The 15,159-nt window shown below is 38.9% G+C and overlaps 1 protein-coding gene across 1 annotated transcript in view; it reads left to right on the top strand.

Moving 5' to 3' along the window:
- Nucleotides 1-627: 627 nt before the first annotated feature.
- The window catches only part of LOC128744745 (estradiol 17-beta-dehydrogenase 11), a 28,040-nt gene continuing 13,508 nt past the window's right edge, over nt 628-15,159 (top strand). Inside the window, exon 1 of the mRNA XM_053841956.1 lies at nt 628-1,289. Within this exon, the coding sequence (XP_053697931.1) occupies nt 1,134-1,289 (156 nt within the window). The 5' untranslated portion in view covers nt 628-1,133. The remainder of the gene's footprint in view (nt 1,290-15,159) is intronic.

Genomic DNA, 15,159 nt, shown 5'->3' with positions numbered 1-15,159 from the left:
AAAAAGATTGTGATTTATTTAAAAATCTCATTTTTGATAAAAATGGTAAATAGACCACTATAATTCGGAACGGCTAATATGTTACTACAACTTTTTGGCTTTTGATATAAACTTATATTAAAAATCTAACAGGAATAATTTTAGCAATGCTTTATGTAATTTTATCAACTTCGCTTTCAAGAAAATTAAATCAAGTTCAGATTTAAAGTGACAACTTTTTCTCATTGTTAACGATATACAGCTAACAGAGCTAGTTTATTTTCACTGTTTAGTAAAACTACACGTTTCCACGGTTGATTTGTAAATTATAAACGTGCGCCGATTAAAAATCCAACACTAAAAACATCGAAACGCCAACCCCAAAATGCCAACATAGCAACCAACCAAAACATCGTAAATCGACAATCGAGCACGTGTGTTTCAGCGGTTCCAGCGCTGAATCGACTATCTTCGCGCTTCGAACGAAAGCCTACGGCCGGCGGCGCAGCGCGGTGCGGCATTCCATCCAACCCACAACAACCACCATCGGAAAATCGCGATCCTCAACGTCGCGTTGGGGTGAGTCCAGTGCTGCTGCTATAGTGGCTCACTAGCTTGATCAGTCAGCCAGTTTAGTTTGCATTTGTTTCTTCCAGCGATCGGTCGAGTCGACTCGCTTGTTCGGTGTGTTGTATTTTGTCCCGCAAGGCGACTTATTCGAAGAAAGTCGACAAGACGGGTACCTCCATAACTGTTTCGTGTTCCGAATCCGTACATACGTGCTGTGCTATGTGCTTTCTCTGTTTGATTCACTGGTTTGCTTTATCGGTGGTTTATTAAAAGAAGACAAACGAAGCCGGAGGAATAGGTATATTGGTGGTCGTGATTGCTGACTCAACCATCACGATTGCGCGGAAAGGTGCTGAATGCAAGAGCAAGAAGTGAAAAAAAGAAAGTGATCAACCCGTTGAATGTGTTTATATCTTATTCGTGGATTTTGCGGTGTTTAGTTCAGGAAGTTGCTTCTATTGGATGCTACAAGTGAATGAAATTTGCATCTTTTGACAGAAGTGAAACACAAATCTGCCACGGTGAAACTGGTGCATTTGGACCGTTTTTCTACCCAGATAAACCAACAAGGAAGCAAGCACAAAATGGTACTCCAGATGGACAACATGCTCTATGAGAATCCGTTGGATCACTTCCTTACACTAATCGTGGATTTCATCATTTTCTTCTTCAAATCAATCTTCTACACGCTCGAAACCTGCCTCTTGACCTGCATTCCGTACCGCTTTAGGAAACATAAGGTACGTGAAACCAGTGGCTAAAAAATTTGCGGTACAAATAACTATTTGCCAAAGAGAAAAAGTATACGTACAGCCAAAAAGGGAAATAAATGCTAGGGCATACTATTATGGTAACAAATTCTCTTGCAAATTTGAGCTACATATTTAGGCGAATATATAGAAAAAGCGCATTAAAATGATTGTAAAGAAGGATTAATCTATGTTTCAGTTCTGTGAGATTATGCACAGTACATTTTTCTTCAAACATTTCAATGAGATGGCAAAGATCCATTAACTCTAGTAATACTTCGATGCGAAAGAGTGACTCTCTGCACACAACACTATGCATTTTTTATGGTTGCATTTTTTATGGTTTTTATTTCGCTAGCTTTATTTTACGTGTATTTTACCTTTGGTGTTCAGATATTTATTATTACTAATAAAATTTCATTATCAAGCACCGAATTATTATCGCATTAATCCGAGCTATTCCGTTTTAAGTTGGCCTGACCTACAACAAAGATGAATCATAGCGATATCTGAAAAAACTTACCGGCTAATGGAAAAATATCAGACAAACTGAGACCCCCGGAGATTGACGACTAATGAAGGCGTATGAATAATAAATCCTGACGAACAAGAGGAAAATATTTTCAAAATTTCATAAGGTAAAAAAACACTTGGCAAAATTTTTTGGAAATATTTTTCCAAAAATATATATAATGTGAGAAATAAGATATAATGTGTCTTGAGCTGCTGAGAAAATTTATTTTCATATTAAAAAAAATTTCTTTACGATGGTAAAGATAAGAATTTTTGAAACAAATAATGATCGAAAAAATTTCCTTTAAAGTTTTCTGGTAAATAGAAGACCTCGAATATTTTTAATATTGTTTTCGTTTGACCTCCACAGACTAACCGTGCATAAAATTTTATGCATTCTACAGGGCCTCGGCCCAAACCTACACGATAATTTTGCAAAATGCCCAATTTGTAGCACACAATTACTAATCAGTCTAGATGGAAATGTATCCTTCCTCGTTGTGCCGTTTTCACTGAAAATTAACACCAAAAACTGTTGCTTAAAAATTAACATAATCAATTATCAAAACAATCCAAACATTTTCCATTGCACAAGCTTTTGCTCTGATTCAGTGCATTTGTTGTGACAAAATCGATACTAATTGCTGTTAATTGGTTCAGCGTATCTCTATAGTGGTAGAAAAAATAAAGTTTGAATAGCTAATTGAAGGAAAATATATTTGAAGAGAGGGAGATGAATCTTTGTACATGATTATAGGCTGCACATCAAAAATGAACTGATACACTGATACAGGCGCATTCATATAGCAATTTTTCTGACACAAAATATTTCAGAGGTATTTTTTAATGAAAATCATGAAATAATTCATAAACTGATAAAATTAAACATTTCACAGCGCTATTTCATGACATTCATTTTCATTTCTTTTTTAGATGGTCGAATTTAAGTCGTCCGAACTAAAAATCACAATAATGTTTACGAAGCTAGCGCGCATGGATTTGGGTAGGATGGCATGACAAATGGTATTCTGCAAAATTTCTGCAGGTCATGTAAATTTTCCCGGCTGCATAATAACGACAATGCGTTGCGTGATGTATTTTCATTTTGCGAATGACGGAAATTGAAACGATTAGTCGACATTTTCTTGTCGCAAGAAAAAACGTAAGAAATTTGGATGCTAGGAACTCTTTAATGAAATAAAAAGCATTTAAAAACTTTTCAGCTCACTGTCATAATAATCGCTGATATTTTTAATCATTTGTGTTGGATAGGACATGAATAGGGAATTACGACGAAGCAGCAACATACCCTAAATTGTCTTACCGATACACGAGCTTCTGCGTCATTGTTCTGAACTTCAATATAATCTGATGAGTCCATAGGATCTGAATGCCTGGTCGGATTTAAACTATCAAGCATCCTCTCCCAAAATTGCTAGTAGAACAATACTCTAGATCCTTTCGTAGATCTAGCCAATAGATCGCAACCTTGGCGAATTCTAAATGTATTTGTTTATGCGTTCGAGTTAGATTTGGAGGTTTTTAATTTTAGATCGAATAATATTGTGACTGGTGTGTCAAATCTTACGAACTCTAACCTTCCAAACTGGCAGATTCAATTTACTTAGGTCTTTGATAGTAAGATGGCAGAAATTGACATCAATTTCACTATGGATCGTTTAACCTCCGATGAAAACTTCGACTTTTCCGACTTTTGTGTGATGGTAGCATTTTTTGGTCCTAGAAATACTTTCTTCTTTCTACTTCTACTTCTTTAATACTTTAGGCATTTTTAAGCCATCGGATTTAGTAAATTTCCAAAAGAAGTAGCTTAACCAAATAAAAACTTGGTAAAACACTCCGTGTGGCTGTATCAAATGCATACCTGCGTCTTTTTAGCAAACGCAAAGGAAACATAACAATTCATTCTCCAATGAATATATCGTCTGATCTCTGGAACAATAATTTACAGTTAGAAACAAGAGAATTCAAATCGGTAAATCCACTCCTAGCCAAATAGTCTGAGATGTAGGGGAGCAGGCAGCCATCAACTTCAACCAGAAAAAAAGAGAAGAAATCCGTTCCTAAAAAAACCGAGCAACAAATTGGTACCCTCTATTTTCTTCTTCAAACTTTTATGAAAAGGCTTGTATTTCGGGTGAAAGTACAGCTTTTCCGCACTGAGACGAAGAGAAAACGACTCAAATGCACTTGCGCAGTAGCAGCCTGCAGTCAACCCAATTTGCAGCTGCTTGCAAAAGTGGGCATCGGAATGGTACTGGCTTTTACCGTTTTGGTACCCAAATGTAACGACTGCTTTTATTAATCCAAAATCAACTGGTACATAACCAGCATACACATGTTTAATGCAGGTAAATCAGGTTCGAACGAACTCCAATTACATTTTCACAACAGTAACGTCTGAGTTGAAGCGGTCGCTTTGCACCCTTAACTTCACTGTTTTACTACTCTCAACATATACTCAAACACACCTGGACATTGTATATCTGAATTAAGTTGTTTTCATCGTTAACATTCTATAACAATCTTGATAAATGGGCTCATTGGGTTACTTTGTTACATAAAAGAATTCCGACTCCATGCAACATAAAAGTTGACATTTCTGCTGATTTTTTACGTAATGACTCTTTTCAACCTGACAGAAAGAAAGCAACGACCAACATCGTCGTTTTCATGAAACGAAACCGTCTACCGAAACAGCTTCCACTGAGCTCACTGAGCTGCATCGCAGGCCGATGCGGTGCGGTGGCATTTCGAACAACAAAATCTCCCAACAGCAGCATAAACAACCGAGACAATTCACAACGGTTCACATTCAGAGCATTCAACTGACATGGAAACCGGCGAACCGGCAAACACCATAGGTCCGTGCATAGAAGGAGTTCGCCGCTCAGTCAAATGAAATCACTAAAAGTTGTACACGACTGTGGCAGGCGCACCGTACATACAGGGCCTATTTCGAGTTCGTTCGTTGGAGTTAAATAATTGGCGTTGCATCTGAATTGCAATGCACCGGCCAAGACAATACTGATGCCAACATGAACGCACATAACTGATGTAAGATTCCTGAGTGCAGCCAACTATTATAATTATTTAGTGGCTCTATATAGTGTAATGTTTATATTTATTGAAATAAGATTGATGCCCCTTTTCAATTAATTGATATGTAACAACACGTTGAATGCTATAAACTTTAAGGTAAACATACCGAAGGCGCATGTAACCTACTCAGCAGTGAATGAAATGCTTCGCTCAATGCGAATGCTAATTTGTTAATTTTTAACATAAAATTGGAAATTTATACTGAGAGAAATTTTGCATACAAATAACAACAAAAAACTCCCCATGCAAGAAGTACAACGATCCAATCGCTAATCATTTCCTATAGAGGAAATGTGCGATGGGTAACGAACCCGTAATTACCACCTTTCAGAGCGACCAGTCGTATCATTTTCGATCACACTTCATCACACGCGTGTTTCGGTTTTTACGCTTTTGCATATAGGCACAGGGTGCGGCGCGTAAACCGTGGATAAATTGCATTTCGAGAAGAACTTTTTTTAATACCTTACCTCCAAAGCTGCAAAGAAAACATTTACTTAATGGTTGATGGTCGCCTATCGACGACAACAAATGGTACGATTTGCGCAATGGTTCATGATAGTTATTGTCACTTGCTCTATCTTGTTATCTAAAAAATTGAAGCTTTCGCATTTGTCAGAATTCGGTGCAGGTCAAACAACAGCGTTCAATTCACTTGGTCCTAATTGCTTTGCGATGGATCATGATATCGACGATTCTCCAATCAGGAAATAACAAAACTGTGATAAAGTTACAACAAATTACAACAATAACATGTATATATGAAATGCAGTTATCAGAATTTTCAAACAACGAATCTATGAAACATGCAAATTTTACAAATCACATTTATAACAAAGGTTGATGTAAATATAAACTGAAGCAACAATTTTGTAACATTTTCGCGTAAATTGTTCTCATCGGTTGGTTTCACACCCGCACTAACATTGATAGATAATTGTGCTTTTTAATTCATACTCCGCCTGGCTTAACACTATTCCGGCTCTTTCGAGGTTATAGGAGTTTCTTACATCCATCACGCTAAAACAAAGCAAGCTGCCGTACCCTGTCCATAGCCACTGCATTGACTGCTAAATAATTCATTTGCTGATTTCATCGTAAAATCAATAGGATTTCTGCGAATGAAATTTAACAAACAATAATTACTCAAGCATTGCGAAAGTGTGATTTTTCGAGCAAGCACCAATTGTTGATCTGCTTCTCCGAAATTGAACACCGGTCAATCACTAAATTAGCTTTGTATGAAATTACAAATTACGCCTTCCAGTTGGCTTCGAGGTATGACGCTGGCCTAATAAACCATTCGTCGTATGTTCGAATCTGGACTGGGAGAGGCTGTTAGAGTCAATAGGATCGTAGCAACTGGTCCTGCAATAGTCCTGCACTCTAACAGCTGGCTGCGAAGTCTGTCGTATAAAAACAGAAGATCAAGTTTCGATAACGGAATGTAGCACCTAGGCTTTGCTTTGCTTTATGAAATTACAATATGATGTCAATTCAAAGATTATTGCCTCCTACAAGGAGGCTTTCTTTGGTTACATTCTTTGGTACTGAGCTTTAAAAATAAATTAGACTTGACATTAGATCGTAGATTTTTTTTCCATGTGTGGACTCATTACTGCGACCAGTATAGTTGATCTATTGTAATATCGCCCGGGTGTTTGCTATATGACCTGCACTGCATTTTTTTGGCTATAATCGCTATTAAGTGAGCGATATGCTTATTTTTTAAATTGTATGCGTGCTTGCGTGTATTGGAGTTTACCCTTCCTTCAAAGCTTGATCTACTTTACCCACTTATTACTCGATGCCAGCACTATCCCATATTATAGCCGTCCCTGGCGAGGACTCATTCGTACCTCTGACCAGTACACTTAACTATAGGAGGGACATTTGCACTGTCAAGAGGCTTCAGAGGGTAAATATAGAATTCAGCACGAAGGAAGGGTAAATGGAGGGGCCTGAGAATAAACCCATGCTAAAGTCACTTGACATCGAACGGCTTGATTCTACTAAGATTCGAACCCACGACCACTCGCTAGACCGTAGTTTAGTTTCGAATTTGAATTCGGACTTGAAATTAGACGTGAGGTTTTATTTGAAATTAGTCATAAAATTGAACTTCAAAGTTGACTTGAATATGGATTTGAAATAGGACTTACAAGGGGACAATGAATTGGTCAAGAAATTATATCTGAAATCGCATTTAGAATAGTGCTTAAAATCGGAATTGAAATTGGAGTTAAATCAAACAGGATACCCTCCTGTCTTGACATTAGACATAAAATAGAATTAAAAGAGACTCGCGGCTGGGCTTAAGATGGGGCATAAAAATGAACTTAAATTGATTTCGAAATTAAACTTCGAATTGGGCACGAAATTGGAGATATAGATGGTCGTGAAAATAGACTTAAATTTGCAATAATTTGGGATTGAGGTTTTGCGTCAAATTGGACTTGACCCTGTTGTCGCGTATAGGGTAGGGTGCTATATCTTTGCATATTAGCTTTGGTAAGAGCAAATGCTTATCAACTTAGGGACTATATTGACTTGTTTCATCATGCCTGATTTTTATTTTCACATATAATAAATTTAAGTTTGTCACGTGGTTTTCGAGCCACCGAAAATCTCGCATGTGATAGTATTTTTTTATATAAATTAACCAATTAACCAATTCATATGGCAATTTAGCATCGTTAGCTTTCGTGTCTCGCTCGTTGCATTTTCCGGCAGCGGTTGTTTTTGAAGGTCATTTTGAGTTAATTTGGCCCACAGATATTACCCACAGGAACTTATATTGAAACGTTATAAACGAAGTACCTCGTGCATTGGAGTCGTGAAATCGGTTACCTACGAACATCACGCGCGTGATATCCATTATACGATTATCGAATATCTAAAACTTGATAGCTTTGAACAGCTCCCTGATAAAGTAGCCAGGGTTTTATGTTTTATGATCAAAGGATACCAAAAGGTATATCGCGTAGCCATGGTTTTCAATATAACTGCCAAACTGACACATTTGTCTCAGGGCGGCTTTCGTGCATAGCAACATTTAATATCTGTCGGTATCTAATAACCGCCAGCGCGCGATTCTGGATGGATCGAATAGGTTAATAGCACATAATCTTCGGTGTCAGTAAACTGATTTCTCACAGTTTTTTCTTATATCAATATTTCGGATTTACTAAAATTGAAAAGCATAATAAAACGCCTCCTAATACTAAAAAAAGAAAATAGAAAGCATCTTAAAGTTAATATATAATTATGATTCAATAATAAGCAATTCTAACACAAAACCATCATAAAAAAGAGCAAATAATAGTACATGAGACAAAACAAATATCACATAGAAAATATTTATATTAAATATATCCAAAATCTAAGAGAGCATACAACTATGACTTATATACAACTATGACTTATATATTTATAAAGATGATAAATAAGTGCAACAACAGAAGTAATTAAAGAAGATTATCTAAAAACCAAACTTTAAAAACTAGAGCTGCGGCAATACACACGTGCTGGGCACAACTTTTATAGTGATGGGCGAGATGCAGAAGCGGGAGATCAAGTGGTGGCCGATCAAGCCCCGAATGTGCAGATTAAAAATCAAGGGCTGATTTTTAATGTTAGCATAATTAACGTGCACAGCACTCACCCCGGGAGTGTCGATGACGACAAAGACGAATTTTACGCGCAGTTAGAGCGCGAATACGACCGCTGCCCAACACATGATATCAAAATCATCACCGAGGACTATAATGCTCAGGCTGGTCAGGAGGAGAAATTTGAACCGGTGGTGATTGGACGGTTCAGCACATACCCGCGAACGAACGAAAACTGCCCAAGACTTGTCGGCTTCACCGCCTCCCAGAACATGACCATACGTAGTACCTTCTTTCCGCATAACCTCCACCATCGATACACCTGGAGACCACCCAACCAGACGGAATCATAAATCGTCAGCACTTTTCACACATTATCGACGTCAGAACCTATCCGGGCGCTAACATTGATTTGGATCACTACCTAGTGATAGTAAGGATACGTCAAAAACTATCTGTTATGAACAATATACGATACCGGCGACCGCCACGGTATAATCTAGCGCGACTGAAGCGGCCGGATGTCACCGAAAGCTACACGTTATCTGTCGAAACCGCGCGAAACCAGAAAAGGGTGAGCTGGAACCTCTTATGAGGACTGTTGGAATGCCGTGAAAACAGCCATTAATAGCGTAGTGGAGAACGTCCTAGGCCGCGTGGGACCGAATCGTCGTAACGAATGGTTTGACGAGGAGTTCCAGCAGATCTAGGATGAGAAAAATGCATCGCGGATGCAAATGCAGCGCAAAGCCACCCGTCAGAATGTGGAGCGATACAAACAGAAGCGGTGACAGTAAACCCGACTCTTCCATGAGCAGAAATGCCACCAGGAGAAGAACTCGAACAGCTGTACCGCTTTCAAGACACACTGAAGTTCTATCAGAGACTCAACGAATTTCGCAAAGGTTTTGTGCCGCGGCTCGAAATGTGCAGAGATAAAAATGTAGATGATATTTTGACTGACGACTTTGCGGTGATCGAAAGGTGCAAGCAACACTACGATGAACACCTGAATGACGTGCAGGCGGAGTTAGTAGAGGAAGTGACCTCATTGGTGTAGCAAGCAACGAAGATGTGTCTGCCCGTCAGCCCCATCGATAAGGGAAGTTAAAGAAGGCATCCAGCGGTTGAAGAACAACAAAGCAGCAGTAAAGGAATTGAAGTGAACCTTCTCAAAATGGGCCCGGACAAATTGGACGGCTGTCTGCATCTACTGATTGAAATACGATTGAAAGACTACCGGAGGAATGGAAAGGTGGGGTTATTTGCACTATCTACAAGAAAAGCGACAAACTGGACAAACTGTAACTCCCGAGCGATCACTATCCTGAATGCCGCCGAAAAAATGCTTTCCCAAGTCATCTTTCATCGACTTCCATCGACCATGCAATGGACCATATCTTCACCCTGAGTGGGATCATCCAGAAGTGCCGTGAATTTCGAGTCCCTACACATCACCTGTTCATTAATTTTAAAGCCGCATATGATAGTATAAACCGACAAGAGCTATGGAAAATTCTGGACAAAAACGGCTTTCCAGGTAAAGTTACTAGATTTATCATGGCTACGATGGATGGGATCCAGCGCTACGTGAAAATGTCGGGTGGATTGTCGGACGCATTCAAATCTAGCAGGAGACTTCGACAAGGAGATGATCTTACCTGCCTGCTATTCAACATTGCAGTTCAAGGTGTTAATAGACGAGCGGCGATCGAAATGCGGGGCACGATTTACAATAAATCCTGTAAATTTATCTGCTTTGCTGACAGAACAACATTGTCGGCAGAACATTTGAGGCAGTGGAAGATCAGTACACAAGACTAAAACGCGAAGCAGAGAAAATTGGGTCGAAAAAATACGTCTAAAACGAAGTATATGCTGGCGGGCGGGACCGAGTGTAACAGGATCCGTTTGGGCAGTACCTTGGCTCACTGGCAACAGAGGATAATACCAGCTGTGAGATTAAAAGGCTTATCATCAGCGGAAGTCGGGCCTACTACGGACTCGACAAACACTTGCGTTTGGACAATCTGAGCCCCCGTACAAAGAGCATACTGTACAAAACGCTAATTAGACCGGTTGTCCTCTACCGGCACGAAACATGGACATTGCTAGAAGAGGACCTTCGAGCACGCGGAGTTTTCGAACCGCGGGTACTAAGAACCATCTTTGGTAGCGTGCAAGAGAACGGTGTATGGAGGCGAACCACGAGCTCGCGCGTCTTTACGGCGAACCCAGTATTCAGAAAGTTAGACCTTAGACAGGACATGTTTTAGAATGCCGGACAACTACAACCAGGTGGAGCGAGACCTGGAGAGCACTGGGTGGCTGCGGAACTGGAGACTAGTTGCCATGGACCGAATTAGATGGAGGAATTATGCTACGCAGGCCATGTCATAATACGTAAGACCAACTAAGTAAGTAATATATTCTCAATGCATTTGAAAAACACCTCAGCGCAATAAAAAAAACTCGATTAATGACCGATTTGCATATATTAGGTAAGCAATGAAAACGGATATTACCACCTCAATTCACTCAGTCGATTACGATCATAATTTCTTGAAACGTCTAAAAGTTGAGTAAATAGTTCGCCTTTATACAAAGAAAAACTGCCTCGAAGATATTGCACATTTCCGTTTTAGTAGACAACACATCCTCAATAATATATCAATAAAATAAACTACCCTACTTGAGAAGATACTTTCGTAACACTTAAGTCAATCAACCAACGACGTCTTTCCGGCGAAGGGCTAACAAATACACAAAGATAAACTCTCCCTATTTACGAGACACCAGCCACATTAGTCATAGGTTTACTATGCAAATCGTGCCATTCGTAATCAATGGATCTCCTCAAATGTCCGATCAAATCAATATTTATACAGCCTACATTGGTCAATCATCGAAGGGTAACTGTGAAGAGCATAATTCTACACTTTACACCCCAGACCAGACCACGGTAATGCAGTGGTCAGGATTGAATCTGTGCCAACGATCTCTGTTTACCTTTCGGTTCGCATCGACGAATCGAACTCATGTGGTCAGGTGTTAAAAGTGTTGACGAAATTCATTGTATGCCGCATGTGTACATTCTGGGTATGCTTGAAAATTACCAACAGGTGATAATGGGTCAACACAAGTGCTTTGCTATGCTGCGCCACTGATATTGATACGTTATGGTTGATTCCATTATTTATGGTGAGGGTTTAACCTTGGTAGTGAACTTTTTTTCCAAACTGCTACCAAATTACGGAGAAGCGTAATTATAGTCAGTGTCACATCATGAATACATTTACTATTCATAGAAGTTAATTCGTAATCAATTTCCATGATCGAAAAAAGGTATCTAATAATAACACTACTAAACTAAAATCGCAAATTTATGAGAATGACCTTACGATTTTTTGGAGAGATACTCTGAACGAATGGTTGCGGTCATCATAATTATGCGAAATTGTTAAATATGGAACGATCACCGCGCCTAAACCAATACGATGCTTTCCGTCTCGTAAGCATAATCCATCATAATTCATCCAACATATTGCAAGCTTTATCCTCACCAAAACCAACGTGACACAAGTCAATCATCGGGGTCCGATGTATCAAAGGGAGTGCCAAAATAGCTGATTAAAAATCAATCACGCATTGCTAAGTGGCTTCGCAAGCTGCATACGAAAGTAAATTGGTTTTGTACCTACAACATAACATGAAACACAACCAAACGTATGTAGGCTGTCACTATGATTAATGATCATAATTTGACCTCCCTTTGAAGCCTGCAAATTTCCAACAGTGAATTGATTACCGTATAGAAAACGTGTCGGTATAGCGTAATTCTGCTAATTGAATAAAGATTTATTGGACGTCTCGGTATGCATGACATTTTCACAATACAGATTAATTAGAGCAACTGGAAAAATAATATTTCGAATTTCAACAAAAACAATGCAGTAGATTTCTGAATCCCCTATACAAAGCGCAATCAGACATGATTTAGTAGGTCCAATGAACAATAAAATATCTAATGAAATGCAAATTACATTTATTTCTATTCCACAAAAAAAAAAGAAACTGAACGTTGATCAAAAATCATTCCTGTAAAATTTAAACTATTAAAATTCGTAAATTAGCCGTTTTTATGACATCCGCTGTAATCTAAAAAAATCCCAACAAATTGGTTCCCTTAGATTTTAAATTTAAATTAATTTCTACACGAACATTTCCTAATGCAAAGAAACCGGTTTTCGATTAAAAATTCCTTTTTGCGCAACTCAATAATCAAAAGACCTGGTAGGTTCGAATTGAATCAAATTTTAAACAAGAAAAAGCTAGAAATAAAATTCGCCTTTTTATCTAGGAGTTTCTGGAATTGTCTTTGGTGTATTTTTTAATATTATATTTTCACTTTCAGACAACTTAGGCATTAAAAATCAAATTTTTTTTTCTCACGGAAAATGTCTAACATCAAGATAAAAGATATAAAATCGATTTGAATTCGCTTTTATTTGGCATTTAAAGTTTAAGGTGGTTTAAGGAAGAAGGAAGGCACGCTGAGTGGATAAACAATTGTACCACGAGGTGCTAGAGATTATGCTAAACAGTTTCATCAAGCGATATGTAAGTTCATTTTTACGACGAAAATAAATGGACATGAATTGATCAGCAAACCGTAAAACGGCTATCGCATTTTCGAAGAAGATCCCATACGGTGGGCGTTTAGTGTCTATTATCTGAGATCTGCCTTTGCAATCTATATGAAGCATTGGCATTTTCGCTGAGGTTGAGCTCGAGCTGTGGTTCAAGTGGCGGCACTTGATGCTCGTAATGATCGAACACCCTGACAGAGTTTTACAAAGTTTTCGCCCTGTGGGCATCGTTCTTTCAGCTTTACCGAATGAGTCATGGCGAAAAATAATTACCCGCCTGGTGCATTGCTGGACATGGCGTAAATACATACACTCAAAATATTCTGCACATAACTAATGGTAAATTTCCATATGAAATCCCAGATGATTATCATGTGCCGCATATAAGCACAATTCGCCTAGAAATACACATAAAAAATATACGTATATGAATAGTATGTGCAAAAGTTTCGCGTACCCATAAATTATAACTGTTTGGCATATAAAGTTCATTGACTGGGCACATTGCAAAAATCTATGTGTGGGACACATAGAAACTATACGAAAAGTTTTCTCAGTGTAGTAACAGTAATAAGTACACCACGGATGATCAGTTCTGAAGAAAAACGGAAATTCACTCGCAAAAACAATGAATTTCGTATGAGCGGAGCCAGTGGTTCGATCGTGGAAGCACAACATCATTAATTATACACCTTTATCATGTCTTTGTAAGTTATGCCTAACGATGCGCATTCGAGTCTAGTTGACAAATTGACTAGGTTTAATGATGGATGTTTTATACAACGCCCAAAACACCTCAACAGCCACTGAGAAAAAACAGGACTGGCATATACAATATGCTAAACAATTTTTACAATTTATTTGTAAAGTTGTAGCTATAATTTTCATATGGAAATTACCTTTTTTGCCTTACCTCTTTGGCCTAACAAAGCTAAATTAATTTTAGCTGTCCTTATGTTAGCACAACTAGAACCACTATCTTGTAGTAAGCAAGATCCGCGTCCGGTTGTCTAACGTTTTCTAATCGAAACCAACGAGGAAGACACGACTGAACATTCGGCGGTTTTCAGCGGAAGGAGTTGCTGCAGAGTACTCTCGGAAGACTGATGAGCGTATCGTTGAACAATTTGAAAAAAAAAACCTGAACGGACAGTGGAGGCACATCGACGATGCTTTCAGTACTACAGCGCGAGTAGTGTTGGATACTACTGCTACTACGGCCTCTTCCAGTAAGTGGTTTGACGCAGAGTGCCAACGAGTGACTGATGAAAAGAATCGAACCAGAAGTTACATATTGGCTGCAACTGTGACACGCCAGAGCAGAGAGAGATACCGAGATGCTAGAGCTGCCGAAAAGAGACTAGAAAACGCCAACACTGGACACAGCATGGATAAGCTATCGATCCACCAACTTTGGATGAGGTTAGAAAAGCAGCGAGAGAGCTGAAAGACAGTAAATCAGCTGGTAAGGACGGCATCCCGGCCGAACTTTTGTTAGTCGGGAGCGAACAGCTGTATAGTACAATCCATCAGGTTATACTAAAAGGTATGGACTGAGGAGGAACCAGTCCGTAACTACTGGTTGGAAGGGTTATCGACTCGAATGCAACAATTAGCGAGGCATCACTCTCTTCAATTCTGTATACAAAATTCTCTCCGCATCCTGTTTCTCAGACTGAGACCGTAGCAGGCAACCTTTGTTGACGAATACCAGTGCGGTTTTCGAGAGAGACGCTCCACGACGGACCAAATGCTCACCTTGCGACAAATCCTCGATAAATTCCGGAAATTCAACTTGCAGACTTACCATTTGTTTATAGATTTCAAGGCGGTGTACGATTCAATTAAACGAAATGAGCTGTGGCAGATTATGTTTGAACATGGTTTTCCAACAAAACTAATATTATGTTGATTCGTGCTACCCTTGATGGTTCAAAATCAAGCGTCATTGCATTGGAGGGTGCT

Source organism: Sabethes cyaneus, chromosome 3, assembly GCF_943734655.1.
Source record: "Sabethes cyaneus chromosome 3, idSabCyanKW18_F2, whole genome shotgun sequence".
In the NCBI taxonomy this organism is placed as follows: domain Eukaryota; kingdom Metazoa; phylum Arthropoda; class Insecta; order Diptera; family Culicidae; genus Sabethes; species Sabethes cyaneus.
The sequence above is the reverse complement of the archived record's forward strand: the minus strand, read 5'-3'. Positions and strand labels throughout refer to the sequence as shown.